The 19,167-nt window shown below is 43.7% G+C and overlaps 1 protein-coding gene across 4 annotated transcripts in view; it reads right to left on the bottom strand.

Moving 5' to 3' along the window:
- Positions 1 to 19,167, bottom strand: part of CCDC141 (coiled-coil domain containing 141) — a 94,587-nt gene that overhangs the window by 62,757 nt on the left and 12,663 nt on the right. For all 4 annotated transcript variants that reach the window (XM_079975790.1, XM_079975792.1, XM_079975793.1 and 1 more), the window contains exons 3-4: positions 8,051 to 8,242; positions 1,177 to 1,285 (exon numbers count right to left, since the gene is read on the bottom strand). In XM_079975790.1, coding sequence (XP_079831916.1) covers positions 1,177 to 1,285; positions 8,051 to 8,242 — 301 coding nt within the window. The remainder of the gene's footprint in view (positions 1 to 1,176; positions 1,286 to 8,050; positions 8,243 to 19,167) is intronic.

Here is a 19,167-nt window from a genome sequence, read left to right as displayed (position 1 = left end):
CATTTCTGGGGTGCACACTATCCTGCACTATCTCTGCAGCTTTCTTATGGCACCTGGAAGCATAGATTTGATCCAAGGTAGGGAGAGTGCACCCAATTATTCTCTCCGCAGTCTTTACAACCCTGGACAACATTGTTTTTTCCCTGACCGTGCAGCTCCCAAACCACACACACAGACCATGAGTTAATACACTCTCAATAGTACAATGGTAAAATGCCATCAACAGGTCCTTTGAGAGATTATTTTTCTGGAGGATTCTCATAAAATATAACCTCTGCTGTGCTCTCTTTGCTGTGTTCTCCCCAGGTTAGGTCATCTCTCAACTCCACTCCTAGAAATCGAAACACCGAGACCTGTTCCACACACTTCCCCTCAATAATAAGTGGCTGAATATTCAATTTACATTTCCTAAAGTCCACAATGATCTCTTTTGTTTTCTTTAAGTTAAGGAGTAAGTTGTTTTTCCTGCTCCACTCCCCCAACTGCTCAACTTCCTTCCTATGATAGACTACACTGAAAATCAGGCTAGACTGGGCTCTAGGGAGAAATGGAACTGTTAAAAAAAAGTTAGGAAAGGAGGAGGGAGGAAAGAAATGAAAATAGATAGAATAAGGAAAGGTAGGCAAACCTTTAAAAGGTAAAGGTAAAGGTACCCCTGCCCATACGGGCCAGTCTTGACAGACTCTGGGGTTGTGCGCCCATCTCACTCAAGAGGCCAGGGGCCAGCGCTGTCCGGAGACACTTCCGGGTCACGTGGCCAGCGTGACAAAGCTGCATCTGGCGAGCCAGAGCTGCACACGGAAACGCCATTTACCTTCCCGCTGGTAAGCGGTCCCTATTTATCTACTTGCACCTGGAGGTGCTTTCGAACTGCTAGGTTGGCAGGCGCTGGGACCGAGCAGCGGGAGCGCACCCCGCCGCAGGGATTCGAACCACCGACCTTTCGATCGGCAAGTCCTAGGCGCTGAGGCTTTAACCCACAGCGCTACCTGCAAACCTTTACATGTTTATAATTTCAAGTACTAGTAAAATTAGAACAGCAGTCCAGAAAAATTACTTTAGATTTTCACTTCCTTCAACAGAAGTTGTAAGCAGCATTTATCCACGACCCAATTCTAAATATGTAATAATTAGGAATCTTCTAAATTAAAGAAGGGCTGGAATATCCATCTGTACCTCTTGTATGTTGTTCATGCTGATGCAGGATTGCTCTCAGAGATTCTGGATTCTCAAACTCTTGGGAATTCCGCAGGAAATCTTCAACTTGGTCAATTTTGATTGCAAACTGTTGAAGAGCCAAGAAGGATGACAGAAACCACAATTTAGTTACATGTGACAACATACCAACTGAAAAGTCTCATCTCAGGTCTTAGCATACTGTAAGCTCTCGGAAAGGTGGGAAGCATTTACAGTGATGGCCCAGCATATCCTTCATCCTGCAATTGTCTTTTTGAGAATTAGTAGACTTGATCTGTTTTCCAGCTCTAACAATCATGGCAGCCATGTGCACCAATGCTGGGGGGGTGGGGGGGGTGGGGTGGGGAAGAAGACTTGTGAAAAAGCCTTGGGTTCTTTGGTGAATACCACTGGAATGAACAGTGCTAGTGTCTACTGTTCTGGCCCAAGGAGTCTAACCTAATGCACAGCACTGGACTGCATGTGTGCTTCACTGCTGCCTATGAGGATCTCTTTGCAGAGCAAATGGCACTGATCACCCAATGGAAGGGAGGGGGGGAGGGAAATGGGGTAACTAAAGGAAGAACCTGTAGGTCAGTTATTGCTAAAACACATACTTTGCTCACAGACAGTCCCAGCTTCAGTCTCTGGCATCTCCAGGGAGGGCTGGAAAAGACTTTTGCCTGAAACTCTAGAGAGCCACGGCTAGTACTGAGATAGATCTACCAGTGGTCTGGCCCTGTATAGGACAGCTTTGTCTGTTGATGCATTCAGTCCTGCCACCCTAAACAAGTAATCAGAGTTGTTGGATCTGAGAGAAATGAGCATGCTTGGCACCCCTTGCTCACTAAGCTCTCAGCATTGCAAGTGCAAGGCCTTATCTAGAGGTCAATCAGCACCTGGATAGACAAGATTAGTCAGTAGCCATCAAATAAACCATGATCCCAAATGCAATCATCTTGGAAGAAAGTCCCTTTGATTCCAAATGAGTGTACTTTCAATTAAGTGAGGCCAGAGGAGAAAGGAAAAGATTTGCCAGAATTCGCCATGCAGAACACAATGGCTGCCACCTGTGTATCTCTGGATGAGAAGAGGCCAGCCAATGTTTAAGGGACAATTGTAGCCTGCTGCCTTATTCACCCATTAGCCATCCATGTGGAGGTCTAATGCATGGAGTGGAAGTGGGACTGTGCTTCCTTGCCATGCTCTTGACAACGGCATGTCTGCAGCTTCTTAACCTGTCTGGCTTTGTTCCTCTGGTTTCCACATGCGTTTGGCAGAGGTAACAAGCCAGCTATACTCTCATAGGTTCCTTCACACAGCTCAGAAGGGCAGAGCCAGCCAAGGATATGATGCTGCGACAGGACCAGAAGTCATGGCCCCAAACCATTAGTCCTCAAGAATCGGAATATGACAAGAACCAGAGTGAACAGGACAACAATTAATGTACCACTTAAAGCCAAACAGGCTTCTAAGCAGCTTACGAAGTACAAGCATTAACATTTAAACACCCATAATGAAAATTCAGAATGAATCCATCCCATTAGAATATAAAAAATATCAACATTTATAGCGAAAACATGCAACAAAACAATCTCTTTAAAATAACGCTTTGAAATTTTAAGATTAAAATAGGAAGCTCATCTTGAGGTATTTTTTGGACAAGCCCTAACTTTTCAATCTTCATTGTCACAATACTCCTTAGGGAAGGAGCAGCAGGAGAGTAATGTAAGCCTCACAGGCTGCCTCTAGCCAGCAAAGGCTTACCACTCCTTGCATTGAACTTCTGCTGTTTAGTGTCCTTGCACCAATTAACGCATTAACGAGATGCCAAATGGCAGGGGCTGAAAAGAGCCCTGAATCCTGGGGCTGTAAAGTTTAGCAGCATATTCATTATGTGGTTTATAGCACCACACGCATGGAGGGCTTCCACCCCAGTGATGTACATTTGTGGTGATAGCTGCTGCTGGCATGGAAGATACACATTCATTTTAGACAAATCATCATGAATTAGGGTGATTTTGAAGGAACAGCCAGACAGAGGCAGCTTCTGTGTAGTTTTAACAGCCAGGATTCGGCTAACCCAGAGCCCTAGTGGAACGAACCTTCTGCCAGTGTATAGAAACAATTGAATACAACCTATTGCTTGAAGCAAATTACATTAACTTCTAACTCAATAATAAGCACATCAGTTTTCCAATTTACATTCAGGAGGCAGAGAATCATAGAAGAAAGAACCCTGAAAAGCCATATACTCAAAGGCAGAAGGTGGTAACAACAACAACAACAACAACAACAACAACATGTTTATACCCTGTCTTCTGGCTCTACCTAAAACCAAGGAGGCTGACAACCCATACAATTACAAAAAGACAAAAATATAAGCCACTCCATCAAATCCAACCGAGAACAATGCAAATCATAATACCTAGCAGCAAGATAAACAAACAAACAAACAAAATAAATCACATCAGTATAAATACTCAAGCCACATCCAGCTCAAAATGCCACCGGAATAGGAATCTTTTAAGCTGTTTCCTGAAGGAGAGGTAGAAGAATAGCAGACAGAACTTCCTGAAGATGTAGTTCTATAACCAAAGGACCACCACAGAAAAGATCTCACACATTAGCAGCCATCATCCTATCTTCAGAAGGAGGAAGGACATACAGCAGGACATCAAACAATAACTTAAGCAAATGGGCAGGTTCGTATGGGAGCATGCTGTCCTTTAAGTACCCTGGGTCCAAACTTTTTAGGACTGTAAATATCAAAACAAATACTCAGAACTGCACCAATTGTTAACTAATTGTGAACCAATAAAGTGGCCTAAGGACATGTATTGCTCCAGGCAGTGAGTACTAGCCTATAACCTTGACGTTCTGGGTTAAAGGCTGTTTCCGAATGGCCTTCAAGGGTAGTCCCACATAGAGTATACATCTAAGATGGAAATTGGCAATGCATGCATGCCTCTGACCTAAAACATGACTGACAGGCACCTGACTAGATTTTCCTAGCCATTTTACTATAATAGCATTGCCTCCTATTGTTTGGGGGTGGGGCTGGGGGCTGGGGTACGCACGTTGTGTGTGTGTGTGTGTGTGTGTGTGTGTGTGTGTGCGCGCACACACACACACAGTCCAGCCTGCCAAATATGGCAGGGGCAAAAGGAAACGGTTTTTGTTTTTTGTTTAGTGAACATTAGAAGTTTGTATTTAAGCAACACGCAACCTTGGCATCATTTTTGCTCCTTTCTAAATCTCACGCTGCATTTTAAGTAGGGCAAATATCCTGTGGGCTGAAACTGTCGGAGCGAAATAAATAAATAATCAAGCAAATCTCAGAAGTTGGGGATGCAGAAACTTCAGACGAAATTAAGAAAGATGATGAGAAATAAGCCTTCTGCTCTGCCTGCTTTTCCTCACATGTTCCATCCTGGGTTTTTTTTTATGCTCTTTACGATATAAAACAAATCCATTATCCTTCAACATTTGGGATTTGACTTCTGATTTTCATTAAAGAATATCCTAGAGATGAGGCTTGCACTTTATCATAATAAAACAAAGATTACACATAATCACATTCTGTCATTTAAAGCAAAACATTTCAGTGAGAATTTCCCAGTATTTCCATTTTAAGTCAATATGACATTTCCCATTCGCCCCTCTGCTTGGATGTTTCAGGACACGAGGCCTGATCCTTGGTCCCACTCCTGCTGCCTTGCAGTACTCTGAGAGCAAGAAAACAATGTTCTAACAAACTGTCTGATACTCATTTTTTGTGTGTTCTTCTCAGAGATATTTGCTTCAACCCAGAATTGTAATGGCGGGTGCCATAAATATCATCTGGGACCCTGCAGAATTTACGTATTGCTGCTTTTTCTACACTGGGTCATGATTCAAAGTTGGGTCAACAACTAAAGTATAACAGAAAGGTGGAGATGAGAACTTGCTCTGCTCCCCAAGCTAGAGAAGAGGCAAATAATAATAATAAAGATAATAATAATAATACCCCGCCCATCTGACTGCGTTGCCCCAGGCACTCTGGGCAGCTTCCAACATATCTAAAAACATAATAGAACATTAAATATTAAAAACTTCCCTATACACGGCTGCCTTCAGAAAGTTGCTTATTTCCTTGACATCTGATGGGAGGGCGTTCCAAAGGGCGGGCACCACTACTGAGAAGGCCCTCAGCCAGGCTCCTTGTAACCTCACTTCCCCGCAGTGAGGGAACCACCAGAAGGCTCTGGGAGCTAAATAATTTAGGGTAGGGTAGGGTAGGGTAGGGTAGGGAAGGGAAGGGAAGGGCTGGTGTGCATAACTAAGGGAGAGGGGGAAATGATAGACCTGGCTAATGTGCATTTTCAGCATCAAACAAGCCAGGATCTTTGCTGAAGCTTCTTCATGGAAAGGATGCAACTTGCAGCGGATAAGCAAAGCATGTCGTTGTTGTTTAGTTGTTTAGTCATGTTTAGACTCTTCATGACCCCATGGACCAGAGCACGCCAGGCACTTCTGTCTTCCACTGTCTCCCGCAGTTTAGTCAGAGTCATGTTGGTAGCTTCGAGAACACTGTCCAACCATCTCGTCCTCTGTCGTCCCCTTCTCCTTGTGCCCTCCATCTTTCCCAACATCAGGGTCTTTTCCAGGGAGTCTTCTCTTCTCATGAGGTGGCCAAAGTATTGGAGCCTCAGCTTCAGGATCTGTCCTTCCAGTGAGCACTCAGGGCTGATTTCCTTAAGAATGGATAGGTTTGATCTTCTTGCAGTCCATGGGACTCTCAAGAGTCTCCTCCGGCACCATAATTCAAAAGCATCAATTCTTTGGCAATCAGCCTTCTTTACGTCTGTAGTTTCAGTAGGACTATGGCTTGCATAGATCTATGGGTCAGGGCACTGGATTTTGGGTAACATAAGGAGGCAGATGGCCACCATGGATGGGAGCCAAGTTTAGCTCCCTTTCAAAAGCACTGCCCCAAATCCATTACTGACACATTGTTAGAACCATGCCCAGGGGGACTGAAGTCCGGTGCCAGTCCCAATACCACCTCTTACGTCTTCAAATCTGTTTTGTAGATCGTAAGCCCCTTACAATATTATTTGTAAAGAACCATACGCAGGGACGTCGCTATAAAAATAAATAAAACTAGTATTTAGCATTATCAAGGCAAATTTGAAGACTCCTAGACGCAGGTGGCGCTGTGGGTTAAAGCCTCAGCGCCTAGGGCTTGCCGATCGAAAGGTCGGCGGTTCGAATCCCTGCGGCGGGGTGCGCTCCCGCTGCTCGGTCCCAGCGCCTGCCAACCTAGCAGTTCGAAAGCACCTCCGGGTGCAAGTAGATAAATAGGGACCGCTTACCAGCGGGAAGGTAAACGGCGTTTCCGTGTGCGGCTCTGGCTCGCCAGAGCAGCGATGTCACGCTGGCCACGTGACCCGGAAGTGTCTCCGGACAGCGCTGGCCCCTGGCCTCTTAAGTGAGATGGGCGCACAACCCCAGAGTCTGTCAAGACTGGCCCGTACGGGCAGGGGTACCTTTACCTTTTTAAACAAGTGAAACATATAAGGAATACAGAAGGAATCAGAAATGGCTCCTAAATAATACCCAGGAATCTAGGGTAATTTCAATAAGTGGAGTGAGTATTTTTAAAGAAAGGAACCATCCGTCCCTAAATTGTCACAGACTTTCAGATGATGCAGCATCTCAAGCTGAATTTGGAGGCTCTGACATTCCTCAAGGTGACCCCCAACACATCAATAACCTTTGCAGCCATCTAATTTTACATCTATATGTTTAGATTATCCTTAGGTAAGATACCACAATACTGGAATACTTTTCCCAGATATTTTCACTCCAGATTTTGTCCTGATCGTTCCCTTTTCAGCTGAAGCGGAAGCACACCTGATTTAATCTTACATTTCTTTCTATTGTAATGGAATGTTGTAAACAAGGTAAAGGTAAAGGTACCCCTGCCCGTACGGGCCAGTCATGTCCGACTCTGGGGTTGCGCGCCCATCTCGCTTAAGAGGCCAGGGACCAGCGCTGTCCACAGACACTTCCGGGTCACGTGGCCAGCGTGACAAGCTGCATCTGGCGAGCCAGCGCAGCGCACAGAAACGCCGTTTACCTTCCCGCTAGTAAACGGTCCCTATTTATCTACTTGCACCCGGGGGTGCTTTCGAACTGCTAGGTAGTAAACAAGGTATGACCTGTTTATTCAGCATTCATCCTGATTTGCTTCCACAAAGCTTATGGAGAGATTTGACTATGTCTGATCTTTGGCATTCGTTCTGATTTATTTGTTGGGCAAGTACACAACACTGAACATTTATTGTAACTTGCTGGTGGGGTGTCTTTCTGTCAATCATTCATCTATCCTCAACTTTTCAATGAAGTTCCTCATCAATTTCCTAATGGCAAAAAGACTGTTTTCTAAAAAAGCAAACAAGTGAATTTATCTTGCCAGGGCGACAGGATGCAATTTAATCCACTTTAAGCGGTGTAAACCTAAATTACTGGCACATGCTTGAATTCTGCCCGCAAAAGATTTTTCTTTAGAGTTAAGTGTTACAGAGAATGACCCACTTTCAAGCTCACCATAATACAAACAAACCACTAAACAGTCATGGATTTCATCGTGCTTCGGGATCTTATTTAAGTTCAAGCAGTGGTGATTCTCCCTCAGGGCAAGTAAGAAGAGCTCTGCTGAATCTGACCAAAGGGCTTCAAGGTCTAACATACCAGCCCAGCATTTTGTTGGTTAGTTGGAATGGTGTTTTGTTGTTGTTGTTTTTAACCAAACAAACTGAAATATATTGTTTTATATGTTACTTTAAGAAAATAATAATTTTACAAATATTTTTTTCTATATACGAACCTCCAGCGCATTTTCAAAAAAATCAGAAGTCAGCTCCAAAAGCGCCTTGCGCTTCTCCAGGACAATAACAAGAGAATCCCATGCATCTCCCATGGTTTCTGCCATAGCATCATACACCTGGCTTTTATCTTTGTCTTCAGCTGCAGTCTTGTCCGCTTCGCGTAACAGGTCCCAGACTTGTTCTTCCAAAGGCTGAGAAGGGAAGAACAGAGAACATGAACCGATCAGAAATTAAATTCTTAAAACACCATGGGCGGCACCCCATTTCATTGTATGTGCAAGTCTTGTTGTCAACAGAGCTCAAAATTGCACCAGTAAATTTTATTTGTTGGTTTTTCCAAGAATGTAAACCTGCTTATACCTGGTGCTGAAAGCTCCTGGGAGGAGGGCTTAGGCACCCAGACCTGGGGTAGCAATAGGAGGCCTGATGTGCTGTTTCCACTAACCTAACCTCAGTAGGAAGGGCACCCGCTGAGGAACAGGTGGCCCTTGATATACCCTCTAGATCAGGCTTCCTCAACCTTGGCCCTCCATATGTTTTTGGCCTACATCTCCCATGATCCCTAGCTAGCAGGACCAGAGGTCGGGGATGCTGGGAATTGTAGTCTCAAAACACCTGGAGGGCCGAGGTTGAGGAAGCCTTCTCTAGATCTCAATAGAATTGTTTTCTTTACCTATTACAATGAATGTAATAGAGAGATTGGAGTCAATGGGACTTATTAATCATGGACAAGTTTCATTTCAGTGCTTTCAATGGGACTTGGTTATAATTACATTTTGTAAGATTCTGGCGTGACTGAACCAGAACACCACTATTATTATTATTTTTAAAGGTGGCATGTCTCATTACCATATTTATAAGTTGCAGTATATTAGAAAACATGCACCTGATTTTTGTGGAAGGCTCCCGCAGTGGTGTAGCATGGGTTGCTAGTGTCCAGGGCAAGTAAAGTATTGTGCCCCAAACAGGTGTCTCCGTGTGACGCTGTGGAGCAGTGGCAGGACATGTGTGTGCATCTCCTCCGACTGGGGTGCCGCTGCCACCGCGAGTCTCGCTGTTTGCCAGCCTCCCCTCCCAGCGGGGGTCACCACACAGCCGAGGGATGGCAGGGTCCGTCCTCTCCTGGCTACTGCTTGGCATGCTGCTCAGGTAAGGCAGGAAGGGAAGCACCTTCAATTGGATTGGCAGCTGCAGAGGTGAACCCCTAAAAAAAATTGTGCCCAGGCCAATCACCCCGGTAACACCCCCCCCCCATGCTAGGCCCCTGGACCGCCACAAGTAAGCAATTGCTTGTGACTCAGAAATTCAATAAACTAAGCCAAACTAGACAGAGAAACCAGCAGGAGAACACTTCAGTCTCCCAGGACTTTCTATACAAGATCTCAAAGTAGCTGCCTTATTACAAAATAATTTCAGAAACAGACTGGAAAGAGAAGTTACTGAATTGCAACTTATTACCAAACTTAAAACCATGGAGAGACCTGGTCTGAATTAGAGACATTGGAGTCTTATCTCATTATACATGATAAAGCTATTTTTAGCCATCTCTCCCCTTGCTGTTTCCTATAAGACCAATTGCAGTCATTAACAGTTGACAACAAACAGTCTCTTGTCTTTGTCACAAGTAGGTCTCCAAGTGACTTACACTGAAGAACATCTACATCTAAAATCTGTATCATATGCTCAGAATGGTTAAAGATACAGAAGCTCTGTCCTCCTTTGCATTTGTTGTTGTTGTTGTTTAGTCATTTAGTCATGTCTGACTCTTCGTGACCCCATGGACCAGAGCATGCCAGGCACTCCTGTCTTCCACTGCCTCCCGCAGTTCGGTCAAACTCATGTTTGTAGCTTCGAGAACACTGTCCAACCATCTCGTCCTCTGTCGTCCCCTTCTCCTTGTGCCCTCCATCTTTCCCAACATCAGGGTCTTTTCCATTTAGTTACAGTAATACCTGCAACAGTGAGAGGTGTTAGGGAACACCCTCTAATTTATTCATTGTTCAAATTAAAGTAGTCTGTAAGTTTGCCTCTGAACAAGTCCTTTCACTTTCTGTTCTTTTACTGTCTTTGCTATAAAGAGTAACAAATGCTGCATGTTCTATTCATTTTAAAATCTTCAGAGTGTCTTCCAGAGACCTGATTTATGTTTGGCTATTTTCATCGGGAGTCTTTATCGTGACAATGGATGAACGGAGTGCCAATTTCTGCTGTTACATTTGGTGCTGCTATCAGTAAGAATGTATAATGAAATGAGAAACCTGTAATAGGCAAATTAAAGTCCAGGAGAACTCATTCTCCTGATACAAAGTGTAATCAGAACCGAAGATAGGAAAATCTGAAATTCTCCTGATAGAGGCTGAGCTGAGAATAGGAAATAATAGAACACTAATTCATCATTGCGCTAAACTCAGAATCATAATCTCCCGGTTTCTCCCAAGACACCACCCACCGTTATCCTCTGTGTCGGTGATGGGTTGCATCTGAATAGGCTGTTAATCTGCCCTCAAAAGAAAAGCTTTTGAGAAACACATTTCAGAAAATAATGGAACTATTATTCCTTAATTAAAAAGAGAGATTAATAGTTGTCAGGGGGGGAAATGAAGAAAGGGTCACTAATTAATAATTAGCATTTGAAATAGGAATCATGCGTAAACAAAAACAAGTAAATACAGAGTTCTGTGAAGCTGCTACAAAGATTTCCTCTGAATATTGTTATCTGTAGGGCATTAAAATGTACTGGAAACAAAACGTATATTCTTAGCGTTAGTTTGACCAAACTGCAGGAGGCAGTGGACGACAGGAGTGTCTGGCGTGCTCTGGTCCATGGGGTCACGAAGAGTCGGACACGACTAAACAACTAAACAACAACAAGCGTTAGGGGTTTCTCTGGTAACTTTTTTGGATAACAGAAGCATCTGTTTCATGGGTGCTTCACTTGTCCTTTGGATCTCATGATGAGGACTAAGCCTTGCCTCCCCATCAGATCTTGGGGATGAGTGGTGGTGGGATGAAGATATTGATTTACATGAGCACTGGTGACCACAATCCGCAGTTCTAGAAAAAGAGGTGCCGAACTCGCCACGAATGCCTCCCTCATTCTCTTATAATGGCAATGGCGCCCACCTGAGAGGTGCCAGAACTGAGTTCTTCAGCAGTGTCTAGGCAACACGATGACCATGTACATACGCAATAGACAATCTTTTATAGAATTCCTTCAAACCATAACAAGTCCAAAATGAAATCTTTAGTCTCAAAGTCTCTGAAAATCTTTAAATGAAGCGAGGTACCAGACTTTGAACGACGAAAGACAAGCTGTGAAGCTCTGTGTATTCAGCAAATATAATGTCCAACACTAAACAGTGATTCCGGATATTGACTACTGTTTTGTAGAATTCTTTGTCAGCGTGGTGGGAGGATATAAAATTGCTTCATAAACTCATCTTATTTCGAATGAATGTATGTAAATGAAAATATCAAATGCTGTGGAACAGTGCTCATGTAATAATGTAGTCACTGCTACTGAGTTCTGGCAAGTTCCGGCTGAAAAAAAGCCCTGACTATGCCAAAGACCACCAAGGGTTTAATAAAACTCCAACCCTGAGTTTGCTCCCTTGACTGCTGCTTCTCGTCATTTTCTTCCTCCTTGCCTTCAATTGCCCACATTGGCTGTGGCAACACCCATGTTTCTGCCATTTACTTATTGCAGAAAAATAAAGGGAAACAAAAATATTCCACTAAGGACTGAGCATACGCATTGGCCATGGAATGGCGGCTGCCAAGAGCAGGCTTCCTCAAAGTCGGCCCTCCAGGTGTTTTGAGACTACAATTCCCTGCATCCCTGACCACTGTCTTGCTAGCTAGGGATCATGGGAGTTGTAGGCCAAAAACATCTGGAGGGCCGAGTTTGAGGAAACCTGGCCAAGAGGAACCAAAGAAAGTCAGGAAGAAGGAGGTGAAGAGTGTTCCCAGCTGATTCCAGCTTGCTGAAGGGATTTGCCTATGGGTTCGCGGACTTCCAGGCAGTGCCAACTTTTAGAATCATTCATAGAGTGAAGTCACTCAGGGAGAACTGGGTGTATCATATTGCCTAACAGAATGAGCTGTGATCGAATCAAAGGCCTTTGGCGGGCCATTCTAATCCAGCTTCATGTCCAGCACCTTCTGGTTGTAATGCAGAAATAACAGCACTGGCCAACCTTACAGGGCTGCTTTGAGGATTATTGTGATAATGTAATCAAAGCACTTTGTACATGGGAAAGCACTGCATAAATTACAGTGATGACTGTATTGATTATTGTTGTTTGGTGCATTCATGTAATTAGTAAAGGGACCCCTGACCATTAGGTCCAGTCATGGCCGACTCTGGGTTACGGCGCTCATCTCGCTTTATTGGCCAAGGGAGCCGGTGTACAGCTTCCGGGTCATGTGGCCAGCATGACTAAGCCGCTTCTGGCGAACCAGAGCAGCGCACGGAAACGCCGTTTACCTACCCGCCGGAGCGGTTCCTATTTATCTACTTGCACTTTGACATGCTTTTGAACTGCTAGGTTGGCAGGAGCAGGGACCGAACAATGGGAGCTCACCCCGTCGCGGGGATTCGAACCACTGACCTTCTGATCAGCAAGTCCTAGGCTCTGTGGTTTAACCCACAGTGCCACCCGCGTCCCCTTTCATGTAGTTATTTTATTTAAAATTCAGGTGCTGCCAAGATTTTCTACGAACCAGATTAGGGGAGGGAGAGATGGGATCATGAACATGCCAGAGAAAAGAAGGGTCCTTCTATTTGACTACAGTAGCAGGCTGCTTCCTGTCTTGTTCAGCAACCCAGGACCAGAGACTCCTAAATGTTCTATATCAGTTGCTGTATTTCTCCCCAGTGGGATATTTTTATTTCTTAATATTTATCTAATATTTTAAATTTCATTTAATTAATATTGTATATCTTAATATTTATTTCTATTATCCATAAAGAGAACTATCTTCTCACACTGCCAGAAGGACTGATGACTTTATTATCAGAGATATTTTAAAAGAGAGGGGAGTTCCCATTACAAGGGCCTTTGTATCTCTGTTATCATTTCCTAGTTGAGGAATTAGAAAAGAATGTACTTTGTTATTACAGAACCTTCACAGGTAGCTCCAGTGAATGAATGAATGAATTTGCTTGCTTGCGTCAAGTAGTGAAGGGCCATAATGTGTGGTAGATAACACATTGGTTCGAAAATGTTTGTCCTCCAAAAAGTAAATTTCCATGGAATGAAAAGGCTGCTGAATGATACAGAATACCTAATCAAAAACAAAGTCCTGTGCATTCAGAAGTAAGCTCCAGCAAGTTCCAAGGAACTTACTCTCCCAGGTAAGTGGGACTGAAGGCTTAATATTTCTATTAAAAACACTGAACATTTGTACTCCAGTCCTTCTTGGTCTGGTCCTTACTGGAGCAGAACAAAGTCCATTTTGTTCAGCATTCTGTTTCTAACTTTGAAAAGCCAGAGACATAAGAATGCAAAATAAAAACACAAAATACAAAATACATAATAAAGCAAATGAAAGTAAAACAAAACAATAAACTCCTTCCAGCAGGTACATTTCAAAGACCATAAAATGTTAATCAGCCCAACACCTGGTTGAAGAGAAACATTTTTGCCTGGTGCCTAAAAATATGTAATGAAGGTGCCCAGTGAGGCTCCTTGGGAAGAGCTTTCCACAGATGGGGAGCCACTGAAGAAAAGTCCCCGTTCTCATGTTGCCACCCTCCAGACCTCTCATGGGCCACAAAGGTGATGGCCTTTCCCTGTTGTTTGTCCCCAGTGCTTTATACTGCTTCTGTAAATGTACCATATATACTTGAGTATAAGCCAACCCGAATATAAGCTGAGGCACCTAATTTTAGCACAAAAAAACTGGGAAAACTTATTGACTCAAGTATAAGCCGGTTCACCACACCACAAACTAGGTGGTGGCGGCAGCGGCGGCGGAAGAACAAGCAGCCCAAAAGGGCTGCTTTTGGGCTGCTCGTTCCTCCGCTGCCACCGGCAGCGGCAAAGGCAGAGGAGGAGGGAGGAGCAGCCCAAAAGGACCCTCACTCAAGTATAAGCCAAGGGGGGCTTTTTCAGCATAAAAAATGTGCTGAAAAAGTCGGCTTATACTCAAGTATATACGGTAAGTTACATTTAGCTATCATAGTTAGTAGGCATTGACAAACATAACTTCTATGATCTTATGCAATCGTTGTTTACTTAAGACCATCCAAGCAACTGCCATAAACATTTTTGTAGCAGTGAATTTCACGTTTAATTGTGGCATCTGTTAAGGCAATTATTTGTAAATACTTGGCCAGGTCTACCAGAGAGTCATAGAAAACTTGGTATAGATTGCCAGCAAAGGATGGCAGAAAAACAAAGACCGTGCATGGGTTACATATCCATCAATCACCAGATAGAGGGCCCGTTTTAAAAAGCACCCATGAAGCTTGGTCCTAAATGGAGCAATGAAGTCTTGTCTGACTAGTGAGTACTAGTGAAAGTGGCCTGTGATTATTTCGGTTTTAGGCATTCCTCATCAAACAATAAAAAATACAGATTCACCATAATAAAAAGTAGTCTAGGCTATCCATTCCGCATTGACAATGGTTGTTATATTATGCTGGTAAAATCAGCGTTTAAGCTCCCAATGTGCTATTTCTTTCTGATGCTGCTAATTATGCTAATAAATTTGTTTCTAAGCTTCTGGCATGCTGAATCTCAATGAGCAATTTGTTTTTTAATTGGAAGCTATTTGCCAATAGGTAAATGGGCGCGCTTGGCCATTATGCTCTCCTCTTGTTGGGCAGAACAGCCTATGAATTCAATAAATATATTTCAAGTCAGCCAATTCGTTTCCAATGCCAGCTGTTCCTCTTACCATTCATTACGTTTCGCGCACAGAGCAAAGTCTATCGCTGACATTTATGTGGTTTTGAAACAGGACCTAGGTATTGATTCACCCAGAAAAAAAAGGATCTTGGAGCCATAGCTAGCTTGTCCACAAGAGGATTTTAAAGGCCATTCTCTGTAAGAGATGGAAGCATTTGTTACCATGTATATTCGCTCAAGGGCAGGCTCTAGACACATTTCAGACTAGTACAAATGGAAAGGGCGCTGTAAATACTTTTACAGGCTGTTGCTCGATATTCCATGTCTCCGCAATTTGCTCTCCAGTGCAACAAGCAGGTCTGTTAAGAGTGCCAGACAAGGGGGGGAAGGAAAAACCAGTTGTGAGAAAGAGAGAGCAAGACAGAACATTTTATTGAATCACTAAGTTCCCAAGATATTGCCCATGATCCTGTTGCTTCAATTCATACAAATACAGTGGTACCTCAGGTTACAGACGCTTCAGGTTACAGACTCCACTCACCCAGAAATAGTACCTCAGGTTAAGAACTTTGCTTCAGGATGAGAACAGAAATTGTGCTCCGGTGGCGCGGCAGAAGCAGGAGGCCCCATTAGCTAAAGTGGTGCTTCAGGTTAAGAACAGTTTCAGGTTAAGAATGGACCTCCAGAACAAATTAAGTTCTTAACCCGAGGTACCACTGCAGTATATTTCATCCAAGGGCATGTCCTGTGCCTCTTTTGGCAAATCCCTGTATATGTGTAGACCAGGAGTAGGCTACCTAAGGCCCGGGGGCCAGATCCGGCCCAATCGCCTTCTCAATCTGGCCCGCAGACAGTCCAGGAATCAGCATGTTTTTAAATGAGTAGAATGTGTCCTTTTATATAAAATGCATCTCTGGGTTATTTGTGGGGCCCGCCTGGTGTTTTTACATGAGTAGAATGTGTGCTTTTATTTAAAATGCATCTCTGGGTTATTTGTGGGGCATAGGAATTCGTTCATTTCTTCCCTTCAAAATACAGTCTGGCCCCCCACATGGTCTGAGGGATGGAGGACCGGCCCACGGCTGAAAAAGGTTGCTGACCCCTGGTGTAGACCCTCCAAGTGTCCATATTTTCCAGGTTTAGTCTTGGATTTACAGAAGCCGTCCTGGTTTCAGATTTGATCCCAGAAGGTCCCACTTTTCCTTAGGATGTCCCGATTTCCATCAGAAAAATGTTGGAGGGTATGGTAGGTCATCCCTATCTTCATCGGGAAAATGTTGGAGGGTTAATAGGGTTGCCATATTTTAAAGAGAGAAAAAATAGGACACATTTGCCAAGTGCTACTTTTAACTATAGATTGCTATGACAACTCTACCCATGAAAAAGAGGGCATGTCCTGGAAAAAGAGGACATATGGCAACTTTAGATGACATCTGAAGGCAGCCCTGTATAAGGAAGTTTTAAAAAAATGTTTAATGTTTCATTATGTTTTTATACATGTTGGAGGCTGCTCAGAGTGGCTGGGGCAACCCAGGCTGGATTCTAGACACATCAAAGGAGTTTTTCAGGCGCTGCAAACTTTGTGTGAGAAATCGGGTTAGCAAAAAATGTAACTCCACAGCACCATCTGGTGTCACAGTGTTAGAATGCATAAACAATGCATATAAAGTGTTTTGTCCTTTGCCAGTGTAGCTGAGTCCCCAGTCAGATGGGCGAGGTATAAATAATAGAATTTTAATATTATGGAATAGGACGCCCCTGTTTTCATTGGAGAAATGTTGGAGGGTATGATATATGCGCAAAGTACAAAGTCTCTGGAAATCATGAGAATTCATGCAAGCTTTGAACAGTCAGTTATTTTTCACTGCATTGTGCTTATTATTCCTTAAAGGGGGCATGAGCAATTTGTTTTGAGAATGGAGGTATTATGTGATGTGTATATCACTCCCGAGAAAGACATCACAAAAATATATTGGCTGCCGTTTCTTTCTGGAAGACTGTGCAAAACTTCGTACATATGGCTGCTTGTGTTATTGTTTTAAAGGAAAATCTATCCTGTGATCTCTGTGACTGCCATGAGGCCTAATCTCTTTATATTATATTTTTGTAAGGAAAATTGTTATGAATGGCCCCTCAGTCCTACCTGTGAGAACAAAAACAACTCAAAAAGGACTGGGGGGGGGGGACTGGCTTTCCAATGGAAATATTCTGTGGAGGGCCTCTGTACTGTCCCTGCTTTCTATCTCTTTCCTTCAGACTGTTCCTTCCCCATCACGACACCTCCTCCCCCATTAGGTTTTCCACACACTCAACCCTGGAAAACATTTCTCTAGCATACATGTGCCAGTGACCACTGATAGGGCCTGGACTGCAATTGCTTAAAATATCTTTACAGTACAGAAGGCCATCAGGGGTCACATTGCACAGTGATAACATAAGCTCCATCACAAGGTCACTTGGAAGTTATCCTAAGAGATCATTTTCCAGGTTCACTGTCTGATGCTGCAAGCCATTTTGTTATGACTTGTACCACAAGAATTTAGTTTGCAAGCTGTGTGAAAAGTCATTATCCTGGGCAAGCCAACTCGGTATGCAATATTGTAGTGTGAGCACAGTCCGGCACACAGTTACGATTCCTTAAGCCTATTTATTTCATTCAAGTCCAAATTTAGGCCAAAATTGCATATGACACAACACCAACCTCCTTGCTGCCTCTCCGTCTCCCTTTCCCTCCCAGAAAAAACCAGCGACCCACCTGGTGGGAAGTAAGCATAGCGGCTCCAGCCCACCTAGTAAGCCGCTTCTGCTAGAAATACTTAACTCAAGAGCAAATATGTTCAGAATGCATATTTAAATACACATTCAGATCTGGAAATGGAGTGGAATGGCCCTGTGAATGAACCAATGTGAAAGTCGAATGGATCTGAAATAGGCTGGTTTTGGTATCCCTACATTTGCCCCACCTAATCACAGTAGATAGTTGTTGCACCGTCACAGAGAGTATATTTTATGTTATAATGGACAGCTATCTACTATGTTTGAGGGCTGGGGCATGTATCAGGTGCTGCAAGGTAAAGTATATGCAGATTAAAAGTCTGCACTTCTCACCGTCCAGCATATTTGATGTTTTATCGTGTTTTTAGTATTCTGTTGGGAGCTGCCCAGAGTGGCTGGGGAAACCCAGCCAGATGGGCAGGGTATAAATTATTATTGGATAGAGCAGTGCCTGTGACTGCCAGGGTGCCCACGAGTACCTGTTATGGCACCTGTGAAATACCTCAGTAAATATCCCCTCAAAAATACACCATTCACAAGAGACTGTTTACTTCTCTTGCTTTGTTCTTGTTTACAATCGGCTCAGCCTCTTCAATATTGGACGTGCCCCCTTAAACGTGCCCACTGGGTGCCACAATTTGATGTCTGCTCTCTCTCTTGTCCTGAACGGAGGAGAGGTGCAAAGAGCAGGAGGGGAGAAGCATGCCTTCACCATTTTGTGGTCCTCTCTCTTTTTCCTGCTCTTTCAGATGCAGCAGACGCTTCGTGTTACGCCAGTGCCCGTGGCAGCCATTTTGTGGCATGTGCCCAAGAGCCCAAAACGTTTGGCAACCGCTGAGCTAGAGGTTTACAGCCAAACACCATCACTAAGTAAAAATTACTCAGACTCCCCGGAATATATTTGAGACCTATATGGACGTGAGGGAATAAAATAATGTTATCTTAACATAATGGACACTTTCACTTCTGTAATGGGGGTGGGGTGGGGAGACAGCGTTCTGTCAGTTCTGTCACAACACAATGAATAAAGTGGAAGATGAACACCCCCGCCTGGAAATGCCAGGGACTGTACCTTGATATAGAATCACAGAATTGTAGAACTGGAAGGGACCCTGAGGGTCATCTAGTCCAACCCCTGCAATGCAGGGTATGTGTGAACTATGGCCCCTTCTCTGTTAAATGTGTATATAATATATAGTCTCCGTGTTACATGCCTTTAGACCAGCAGAAACTTTTTTTCCCCAGTGACCACTTGAAAACTATAAGTGGTCTTGCTGGACCACCAATAATCTTCCCCCTCCTTTAATACTAATCCCATGGTCAAAATTTGTGCCATATTATAAAAATCATGGGCCTTAAGCCTGGCTGCCAAGAAAGGCCACTGGTTAAAAAGGTGTGTGGGAGAAGGAAGAGAAAGATTAAATGTATCAGCATTATATTATGAATATTATAGGCCCTAGGCCAGCGTTTTGCTAGGCTGGTCAAAA

Source organism: Podarcis cretensis (assembly GCF_951804945.1).
Source record: "Podarcis cretensis genome assembly, chromosome: 1".
Lineage (NCBI taxonomy): Eukaryota > Metazoa > Chordata > Lepidosauria > Squamata > Lacertidae > Podarcis > Podarcis cretensis.
The sequence above is the reverse complement of the archived record's forward strand: the minus strand, read 5'-3'. Positions and strand labels throughout refer to the sequence as shown.